Source organism: Bidens hawaiensis, unplaced genomic scaffold (assembly GCF_021521415.1).
Source record: "Bidens hawaiensis isolate Kalapana, Puna unplaced genomic scaffold, B.hawaiensis_p1.1 tig00021501_1, whole genome shotgun sequence".
Classification (NCBI taxonomy): domain Eukaryota; kingdom Viridiplantae; phylum Streptophyta; class Magnoliopsida; order Asterales; family Asteraceae; genus Bidens; species Bidens hawaiensis.
The window spans coordinates 95,962-106,784 of record NW_027493338.1 but is presented as its reverse complement, the minus strand read 5'-3'; the positions used below and the strand labels follow the sequence as shown (position 1 = coordinate 106,784).

The window sequence follows — 10,823 nt, the reverse complement described above, 5'->3', positions numbered from 1 at the left end:
GATTGGAAAGACAGTATAGGTGTGAAATGGGAGGTCAAATATTTAATACCCACAGTGTACAACATTAGCCTTAAAACGGAGTGGTAAATGTATCCCCCCTCATATGCAAAAAACAACAAAAATCGTCAATGTGGAAGGGTTGGTTGCTTCAAACACCTAAGGAAATAATTCCTCAACGGTAAGGGCGTGTAAGGACAAGCAAGAGCATGTATTCTAACGACGCATTGGAGATAGTCTTAGGTGAAGTGCCCTTACACATGAACATTTGTTTGTCTCGGTTCTTCTGAAAAGGCGGACCCAAAGTAAAAAGAAGTTTTATATAAAGTATAAATATGATCGGAGATGAGATTGCGATTTTAAAAGACCTATAAAAATATTATGTGGCAAATTACGTGATTGTTAAAATTACGTGATTGTTAAGTACGCATAAGGATACACGTAACATTATTGGTGTTATAAGCTAAAATGGTTACAAAGTTCAAATAGCTAAAATATTATTTTTGGACTGAAATTGTTATTATCAAAAGTACAAGGGCCCCATCTACAAACAAAATAAATTAAAAAAAAAACCCAAAACACAAAGACTAAAAAATTAAATTGCAGCCATGGCTGAGAACCAAGAATCAAAGCTTCAGCTTCTTCTTGAATGGTTAAAGGTAACATTTTTATCAATTTTTTCATATTAAACTCTAATTATTTATGACCCATTATTCGAATCTTTATTAAAATCCCAGTTAAATGGAGTCCAATTCCGTGCGTGTGACATCAAGTGCAATGATTCAAATAAAGGGTTTGGTGTGTATTCATCTCATGCTGCCACTGATGGTAATTTGAATTTTTTATATTTTTATATATTTAATTTATTGTTTTTTTATAAGTATATGAAGTTAAGGTGTTTTTTATAGTTAGGGTTAAAATGTTTAGATCTTAAGTAGGATGTGAAAAAAAATATTAAAACCGAACCGTATTCGTAAGCGAAAAAATGATCTGAATTGTGAGTTTGGTTTTCGGTTGGTACCCGAATTCACGATTTGGTTTTTGGTTTACATTTTTATGAAATCGGATTTTTTGGTTAACCGATTTAACCGAATAATAATATGCATCTTTGTTTATGAAATTTGGTTGGATTTGGTTCAGTTAGTGACTAACAAATTCCAAATCCGAATAAATCGATTCAAACCAATCGAATAAACCGATACCCGAAACGATGAACACCCAGTGGCGAAGCTTGGACTAAGACACCCGGGGGTGGGGGGGACTCAAAATGTATACAAAATTTCACAAAGGGGGCCAGGCTCAAATTTTTGTCTGAAACAGTTAAATTTTACACTGCGTATAAAAAATTTCGGTCGAAAGTGGCTAAATTTTACACTACGTATAAAATATTTCGACCGAAGTCGACTAAATTTACACTACGTATAGAAAATTTCGGGCGAAAACGGGTAAATTTACACTACTGCGTAAAAAAACACGGGGGGCTGGGGCCACCCCGGGCCCTGAGTAACCTTCGCCATTGTGAGCACCCCAAATTTTAGTCACGTAATACTCGTTAATTTTCATTTTTATAGTTAATATTTTTGCTTAAATCTATATGATCAATCAACCAATCATACCCAGTGAAATTTCACCAATAGCAAAGCTATAAGCAGAATCTGGCATCTTGGGAGGTTGGGAAGTAGGCAAACCGTACCTCTATCCCAAAGAATAAGAGGTTGCTTTCAAAGACCCTGAGCTCCAACTTAAATCTATATGATACTATTAGAAAAATCATTAAAAATATAAAAAACCTTTAATATAAACAAACATAAAAAGCAAACATTAAAGAACACGTTATCGAATGTTCGTGAAAACAACTGAACGAACATGGCCTATGTCCGTGCTCGTTCGTTTAGTTAATCGAACGAATAAATGAACGGACAACCCAACAAAAATGAATTTATGATATTAAATGTGGATTTCCTAACTTTCTTTATTGAATAATGATTCTTAACTTTGAAATATTTTAGGGGTTTTGTTGGTGGTTCCTCTTAATTTGGCTATAGCTCCAATGAGAGTATTGCAAGATCCGGTTTTGGGACCTGTATGCTCAGCAATGTTTGAGGAAGGGGAAGTGGATGACAGATTCTTGATAATATTATTTCTGACCTTCGAGTCTATACGAAAAAGTTCTTCATGGAAACCGTATGTAACACAACTTTGATTCATGACAGATTCTTGATAATTCCAACTACTTTTGGAAATCCACTTTGGTTCTCTGAAGACGAGTTATCGGATCTAAAAGGGACTACTTTGTTTTAAGGCAACTGAATTGCAGGTACTATTTAGTACTAAAAAATGAAAAATAATATTTATTTTTTTCATTAAGGGGTGTTAACATATTACATGTCACATATGTATGACAATAAAGTGAAAGAGTTGGTGAAGAAGCTTTTGGTTCTCGATGGTGACTTAGAAAAGTGCAAATCATATTTTTGTTTACTAATCTCATTAACAATAATTGTATTAATATTATCCGTTCACTAATGACGGCTGCGTGTTTTTTTCTTTTGTAGTGAAGTTTGTTTCAATGACTTTCTTTGGTATTCATCTTTCTCTAAAAAGCTATTATCTTTAGTTCTTAAATTACACTTATTATGTTCTTTTTTGCTTCACATGGAATTATATTTATAGGGCTAATTCAATATTTTGGACCCGTGCTTTGAGTATACCTCTTCCTCGGTCTTTTGTATTTCCCCAAGTTCAAGAAGAAGAAGATAACCATACTATTGGTGATAATGGCAAAAGTGAGTTTTTTTTTTGCATATTATTTATTTCAATGAAATTGAAATAATTACCTTTTGTATTGTATTCTTTTATTCATTTCAGAATTGGAGGTTGATATTTCTTCGATACAAGAAGAGACCGTTTGGGTCAAGGGTCTTGTTCCCGGCATTGATTTTTGCAATCATGGTACTCTAATTTCTAAGAACTGAGAAGTTACGGTCAAAGTCAACAGTAAAGTCAAATATTTTGTCTCGCAGATTTGAAGGCTGCTGCAACATGGGAAGTTGATGGAACAGGATCAGCGACCGGTGTTCCGTTGTCGATGTATCTTCTTTCTGGTAATTAATTATTCTTAAATTAATATCTTCATAAATCATAATTCTTGTTTTCCATGAAAATTGTGATGTTTGACTTAAGAGTCAACGCCATAGTTTAAGTACAAGCTTTGACTATTTTATTTAAGTCTAAAAAAAATTATTACACCTTTTATAAAAGCATCTTGCTCTATATATATATTAAATTATTGATATCGACTTTTTTGCCCTTTGTAATAATATAGTTGAAGAAGCGCGTCTTCAAGTTGGGGAAGAGATATCAATTAGCTACGGTAACAAAGGAAATGAGGAACTTCTATACCTATATGGATTTGTCACTGATAATAATCCAAATGATTATATCATGGTAATCGTTTATCGACCTTTTTCCGTGGTTCGTCTCTTGGGGGTACTATGGTCATTTTACTTAAGCATGTTTCTTTTTGCGCAGTACACTATCCAGCCGAAGCTATCAGAGATGCACCGTTTTCACAAACCAAACTACAACTCTTAGAAGCACAAGTAAGCCAAATTAATTACTTCATTGTGAATTTTGATTATTATTAATTATTGACCATTAGTTCATTATATTATTCAAGGTTTTAATTTATTACATCTATATGTTCTATATTCTGTATTTTTGTATAGTAAATAAAAAATTTTCATGCAACGTGTCGCCTCCATAAATATGTCTTATTAAATACACCTATCTCTTTTTAATAATGATTTATTTAAAAAAAAATCTAATTATATACATATACTACTAAAAACACAAGTATTTTAAGTTATCCCTTCTTTTAAGAAATTTTAATATCTAATTATGTAACCTTTTTTTTTCAGTCAAATAGTAAATGTAAGTCAAATTACATTATATAGTAATTCATGTACTCTCAAAATCTAACTATATATTAATTTTTACATATTTTTTTAATTTTTTCAAAAATCGTTAGTACACGTAATACATTTTCCACCTATAAGTTGTACATAAAAATTTATTTATTTAATTTAATAAAAAATTAATAACTTAGTGTATTGATAATTTAATATTTAATAAGCTAGTTATTTAATCTACAGAGAGCTGAAATGAGGTGTCTTTTATCGAAAAATCTGCTTGATCACGGGTTCTTTTCAAATAAAAAGAAACGAGAGATAACGCCAAAAAGCCTGAAGTTGTTAACTATAGTTGGAGCGGTCAACGCAAGACACCGTCTTACTTGAACAACCTAGTTTTCCCAGAAGAATTCTTAACTTGCTTGCGGACTATTGCAATGAGCGAAGACGAAATATTTAGAGTTACATCTTTGCTTGAAGAGGTATTTTAGAAAGTTTGATTCTTTTTATGCAATATGCGTATGCTTGTGATTAGGGGTGTGCAAGAAACCGAAAAAACCGATTCAAAACCGAAAAAAATCAAACTGAAAAAACCGAACCGAAACAAAAACCGACGGTTTGGTTTTATTTTTTTACGAAAACCGAACTAACGGTTTGGTTTTGGTTTTTCATGTAATTAAAACCGAAAAAACTACACTGAACCAAATTCCTAAATTTTTGTTTTTTTTATATTTTATATTAAGTAATTTCTAAGAATTTAATAAATATGTAACTCAAATATTTTTGGTCAAACATATAATAGTCTATTATTTTACAATTAACAAAATTATTTGTACCTAAATTCATTATTTTTTGCAAAAAAAATTTTGGCCTAAAAGTTTCAAGCTCAAAAGGCAAAAACCGAAACCGAACGGTTATAAAAACTCCAAAAACTGAAGTTTTGGTTTTCGGTTTGGTTTTAGCTGAAAACCGCACCGAACCGCATCACGCACACCCCTCTAGTTAATCCTTTTTATGCAATATGCTTATGCTCGTGATTTTTGTATAACCGATATTTTTGGTTGTTAAAGCTTGTTAATTCGGAAGGGGACAGACAACCGTCGGATATAGAAGTCCGTGCAGCTGTATGGGAAGCGTGTGGGGATGCGAGTGCGTTACAGTTGCTCGTTGATCTTCTTAATACAAGGTTGGCCTGCATTTCTCAGTTTCTTGTTTTTATAAAAAAAGTCAATGTTGACTTTTGTGGTTTTATGAAATTTAAAGAATGATGGATCTTGAAGAGGGTTCGGGGACGGAAGATTCCGACACTGAGTTACTCGTGAAGGTCAACTGCTTCAAAGTTAAAACATTAGAAGATGGCAAAAGGTACGTAAAAAAGTCAACTTTTGACTTTTACAGTCAACATGTATGGAGTTTCATTAAAGGGCATTTTAGACATTTAACATCTATATTTTCCTTTTTTTTTAATTTATGGTTGAAGTAATGGCGCCAATGAGGCGTCCAAGAATCAAGAAATGAGTCGAAACAAACATGCAATCATAGTGTACAGGCGAGGCCAAAAGCAACTCACCCGACAATTTCTCAAAGAAGCAGAACACGCGTTAGAGCTAGCTTTGAGTGAAAGTAGTTAAAACGTACCGTTTTAACGTTAAACAATTTTCACCTAATTTTTTTACTATACATTGTTTTGTGTTAAATTTCTGGGATTTAAATGCAGAGAAATCTGCATTTTGTCTCCCTGGTTTATATCGACGTTCGACGGGTTAACCCCTGAAAAAGATTTTGCGAACTTTGGGCCCCTATGTTTCTCCAGCGGGTTCTTCTGACTCCTACTGTCAGTTGACTGTTAGTTGACCTTAGGTATTTTAGTAATAATACCAACATATCAAGGGTATTTTAGTAATCTTCTTCTAATAATAATAATAATCATCGTAGCAACAGCAGCTACATGACATCTATATTTATTATATACTAATATATTATATTCATATACCATCAGCAGCATAATATTAACAACATATACCAATTGCAGATTTCTCTAATAATAATAATAATATCATATTCATACAACATAAATCATATTCATACACCAGATTCATCTTCATATATTGAGCATATTGAACAATAATAACAATAGTAATCTTCATCTTCATATTATTGAACATAACAGTAATAATCACATCAAGCTGCTCCCCAGTCGCCGTTCGATTAATTGCCTCCGGTGATGGTTTGTTAGAGATCCGGTGAGTCGGAACGGGTTTTCGGAGCTCCGGTGACGGCGTGGTGACGTTCCAGATGTCGGATAATGAAAGAATCCATCGCCTCTTAAACACATAATGCAATCCGTAAACCAATCCAATAACCAAACTCCTAAACCCCAACACTCCAAACACCTCACAAACATAGAAGCAAACAGTACGGCACCGGAGGCCGCCATGGCAAACGCCAGAACAGTGCCGGAGCGGGTGGCGGCGATGATTGAGGGTTTAGAGATGAACAGTGCCGGAGCCGCCATGGCAGACGCCAGATCCGGTGGAGGCAAACACGGCGGCCGCGGGCGTCGCTTTGGTGTGGAGAACAGGAAGAAGAAGAAGAGCAGGAAGGTGGGTTTGTTAAGGTTTCCGGCGGCGGCCGTCGACTTTGTGGGTTTCCGGCGGCAGCGGAGAACAGGGAGAAGAAGAAGAGCAGAAGGAGAAGAATGTGTTGTGAAATTGAAATGGGTTTGGTGATAGGGTTAGTTTGAAGGTGATAGGGTTAGATGAATATTATTAATATTATTATATTTATCTAATAATAATGAAAGAAAGATAAGTTTTATAATAAATATTAGTTTAGTTCAACTGGTTGGTCTTGTGCGTTTTTAAACTAGGGGTCGGGGGTTCGAACCTACACGAAATTTGGAAGTTAGTTTTAGGATTAATTATAGGCTCAGGGGTAAAATGGTAATTTCAACGTTTTTTGGTCAGTCAACTCACGGTCAACTGACGTCAAGGGCACATACTGACCCGCCCATATATCACAATGGTCCAAAGTTCGCAAAAACTTTTTCAGCGGTTAACCCGTCGAACGTCGATATAAACCAGGGAGACAAAATGCAGATTTCTCTTTAAATGCATTAGGTTGCTTATTATTTTGATGTTGCAATGCTGATGTGCACTTGTACTTCATGCGCCAAGTGTGGTACTTGTTACTGTTGGCTGGATGTTTGTTAGTTTAAAAGCCTAGATTGGAAGTTTTATATATATTAAATATTGATTATGATATATTGACATAAGTTTGAAGCTTGTGCATAACCCTTGATGCATTTTTAACAAATTGTCATTTGTTTTGGTTGATTTTTATAATCTATAAATTAAGTCTTATACCCTTAAATCTGTTATGGTTCTGCATGGGTCAGTCCGTGGTTTAAAACCCGTTTTGAACTAAAACCAAACTAAAAACCGAAAATTTGGTATTCAATTTACCTTTTTAGACTGAATTTTCTGGCAAAAAGAAAAAAAACGGCCCAAAATAATGATTAACTATTATACATTTAAGTAAAATTGTTTAAGTAATTATTTATTAAAATTTTATACATTACTTAAAATTCAAAATAAAAAATGAAAATCTATAAATTCTGTTCAATTAGATTTTTAAAACTGATACTGAACTTAAAGTTAAATCTTTACAAAAAAAAAAAAAACCAAACAATTATTTTTTGCACTTACAAGTAGTTCTTTGTTTTACTTACACACTTAAAATTTACTATGTTATTATTTGCTTTAATCGACACAAGATCCTGTTAGTTAGTATGATGTTGATAACCCTAAAATTCACTATGTTGAGCGCTTTAACCGACACAAGATATCATGTTAGTTAGCCCGATACTCATGACCCTAAAATTTACTATGTTGCACACCTGTAGGATTTAACCGAAGCAAAGTAGCCTCTTAACAGTCATTAAGAGCCTACTTCTTAATGGCTCATAACCTCTTAATGGTTAATAGGTTTAAGTCTGAATGTTAGCAATTAAGAGATAGCCTCTTAACCATTAAAAGGTTATGACTCATTAAAAGATAACCTCTTATTGACAGTTAAGAGGCTACCAAACAGCCCCTTAGTTAGTCCGATATTAATGGACCCCAAAGTAGTAACCAAAAATTTATAAAAATCATGGATATAGATTAGGTTGTTTATTTTTGCAAGAACTAATCTATGTTGTCATAACTATTCAATTATGCAACAAATATTAAACAAATCAAAACATTAATAAAGAATAGATGGTGTAGGGGTATGGTACTAAACCCGGTTTTACGACCCTAAATTTATTATGGTTGGCTTATTTTATTATATGGACTAATACAATGTTATTGGGCTGAGGGGGTTTTGTGAAGGTAACCCTAACTGGGCTAGGCCCATTAGGGTACCATGATGGTGGCCATGAGGCTCTCTATATAAGGAGGTCTCCACCTCCTTATTCAGGGTCATGCTCAATAAGAGCCACCACCACTTTTTGTGTCTGTAAACAAGAGATCTTTGAGATTTCTTAGCAGTCACCTCCACACCCCCGAAAAACCATTGCAGGTCTCAAGCAACCGGAGAAGAAGATCAAGACGTGGTTCGTTCATCTCGAAAATCCGTGGAAACATCGTCATGGATCAGGTCAGATTCATTTCGTGCTTCGACATTGGCGCCATCCGTGGGGTTCGTTCATCTGACCTGATCCATGACGATGTTTCCACGGATTTTCGAGATGAACGAACCACGTCTTGATCTTCTTCTCCGGTTGCTTGAGACCTGCAATGGTTTTTCGGGGGTGTGGAGGTGACTGCTAAGAAATCTCAACGATCTCTTGTTTACAGACACAAAAAGTGGTGGTGGCTCTTATTGAGCATGACCCTGAATAAGGAGGTGGAGACCTCCTTATATAGAGAGCCTCATGGCCACCATCATGGTACCCTAATGGGCCTAGCCCAGTTAGGGTTACCTCCACAAAACCCCCTCAGCCCAATAACATTGTATTAGTCCATATAATAAAATAAGCCAATCATAATAAATTTAGGGTCGTAAAACCGGGTTTAGTACCACACCCCCGAAAAACCATTGCAGGTCTCAAGCAACCGGAGAAGAAGATCAAGACGTGGTTCGTTCATCTCGAAAATCCGTGGAAACATCGTCATGGATCAGGTCAGATTCATTTCGTGCTTCGACAGATGGATATATAGATTATTATTATTCCTGTGGACTTGTAAGTTAATTTATCCAAGAATCCCTTAATCCATTAAATTATCTCTACCAAACAAAAAAAAAACAAGTAAATAATAATAATATTTGTATGATCAAACCAAAGACCTCCTTTCTTCATCTTCATCTCTTCGGTTTTCGTCTTTAACCGAAACCAACTCTTTCATCTTCGTGGCCGCTCTTGGACTCGGTTTGTTCTCGGGTATCATCTTCAAAACGATTCCCATTGACATTAGGCATCAACTGTAACAAATACTAGTTAAGAGAAACAAGCGCCAGGTGCAGAGTTACAGAAAGTTAACACACTAACATATACTAGTTAAGCCAAAAGGTATTAAATTCTGAATTAATTTCGGGCGGGGTTGTACATGTTGACTGCAAATCTGATTGCACATTTATCAAATGAGCTAATATAAACTAAAATCATATTGCACATTTGTGTTATGGTTGATTGAATGGAAACACAGTCCCCAACTTCTTCTATGTTTATCCTTTACCACCAGATTATTTTCTCTAGACTTCCAAAAGGTTTTTAATGGTCACTGATTTTACAAAGGCCCTACTTAATGTATCTGAAAGTGGCACTCTTGAAAACATAAGAGAAAATAATGCTTGGTTAAGCACAACAGCAAATCAGTCTCTTCAAAGCATCATATTAGGCACAAATCTACGTACACACTTACAAATCAATCAAATCAATCGATATTGTTTTGTTTATCGATATAAGTTTAATTTTTCAGTGACAACAAATTTAAAGACAATCCACTTGTGTAGACTGTAGAGAAAAAGGTGGATTTTTATTTATCAGACTTTTTCAACAGGCAACTTCAAGAAGTCTTGCACACACCATACAATCTTTGATATACCAAACAATAATACAAAACTATATAAAACTTCACTACATAATATATCGTATCCCATTCTCTGTGAAAACCTTGTCACGGCCGGCAATAAGAGAGCTGGCATTCTCACGTTCACTGCAAAAGAACAAAAAAAACAAAACTTGAAGTTGATTAACTACTCAATAATAAGAACAAAAAAGATTTAGTTTCAAAACAGGAACATACTATTTCCAGCCAGGTGGCAGACGAGTGCGGAAGCAGCGAGATAAGACACCGATTTTATACTCAGCTGAACCCAACTCAATATAAGAGCGCGTGTCAGTGCGCCAGTTAGGACGCTTCATGACTTCTATAGCCTCCTTAACAAACTCATACAGATCAAGTGGAATTGGGAGAGGAAACACTGTATATATATATATATATATATATATATATATATATATTATGCGTAGACAATTAGAAAATTTAATCATGTTGCAGGATGCATTATTTATTTAAACTTTTAGGTAAAAGAATTGAAATTGAAATTGAAAATGAAATATTACCATCAGTGACCCCAGAACCACTTGGCTTAGCAGCAGACTTTGCCTGTAGAAACAATATAACACGTACGCTTAGACGGAATTGATTTACACAAAAAATACGAAAATAAAATGTGCCGTTACCTTATCCATGGATGAGATCTTTCAACTCCTTCTCTTTCTCGGCTTCTTACTGATCCCCATAACATCAGTTTCCCGTGGTGTAACATGCAACTTGGCAAACTTGACCTCCAGCTGAAAAAGAAATTGACAAAACACAAATAACAGTTAACTATACTCCAAAACACGAACACCTAATAATAATAATA

At 34.6% G+C, this 10,823-nt stretch overlaps 1 protein-coding gene and 1 pseudogene across 4 annotated transcripts in view; one reads left to right on the top strand and one right to left on the bottom strand.

Moving 5' to 3' along the window:
• Nucleotides 1-10,823, bottom strand: part of LOC143563604 (uncharacterized) — a 33,827-nt gene that overhangs the window by 21,873 nt on the left and 1,131 nt on the right. Inside the window, exons 3-7 of one of the 3 annotated variants that reach the window (XR_013140699.1) lie at nt 10,639-10,749; nt 10,519-10,561; nt 10,199-10,376; nt 9,942-10,108; nt 9,104-9,374 (exon numbers count right to left, since the gene is read on the bottom strand). Coding sequence is in view for 2 of the 3 variants with exons in the window: in XM_077051103.1 (XP_076907218.1) it covers nt 10,030-10,108; nt 10,199-10,376; nt 10,519-10,561; nt 10,639-10,647 (309 nt within the window). In the remaining variant the exon portion in view is untranslated. Of the gene's footprint in view, nt 1-9,103; nt 9,375-9,941; nt 10,109-10,198; nt 10,377-10,518; nt 10,562-10,638; nt 10,750-10,823 lie in introns of those variants that run through there. The other 2 variants (XM_077051103.1, XM_077051102.1) reach the window with 2 other exon arrangements.
• On the top strand, nt 606-5,583 carry LOC143563603 (uncharacterized; annotated as a pseudogene). The gene is made up of 13 exons (XR_013140698.1): nt 606-656; nt 735-825; nt 2,007-2,456; nt 2,553-2,579; nt 2,671-2,783; nt 2,866-2,949; nt 3,021-3,101; nt 3,323-3,471; nt 3,510-3,599; nt 4,152-4,390; nt 4,979-5,094; nt 5,172-5,273; nt 5,389-5,583. The product of XR_013140698.1 is annotated as an uncharacterized LOC143563603 (transcript).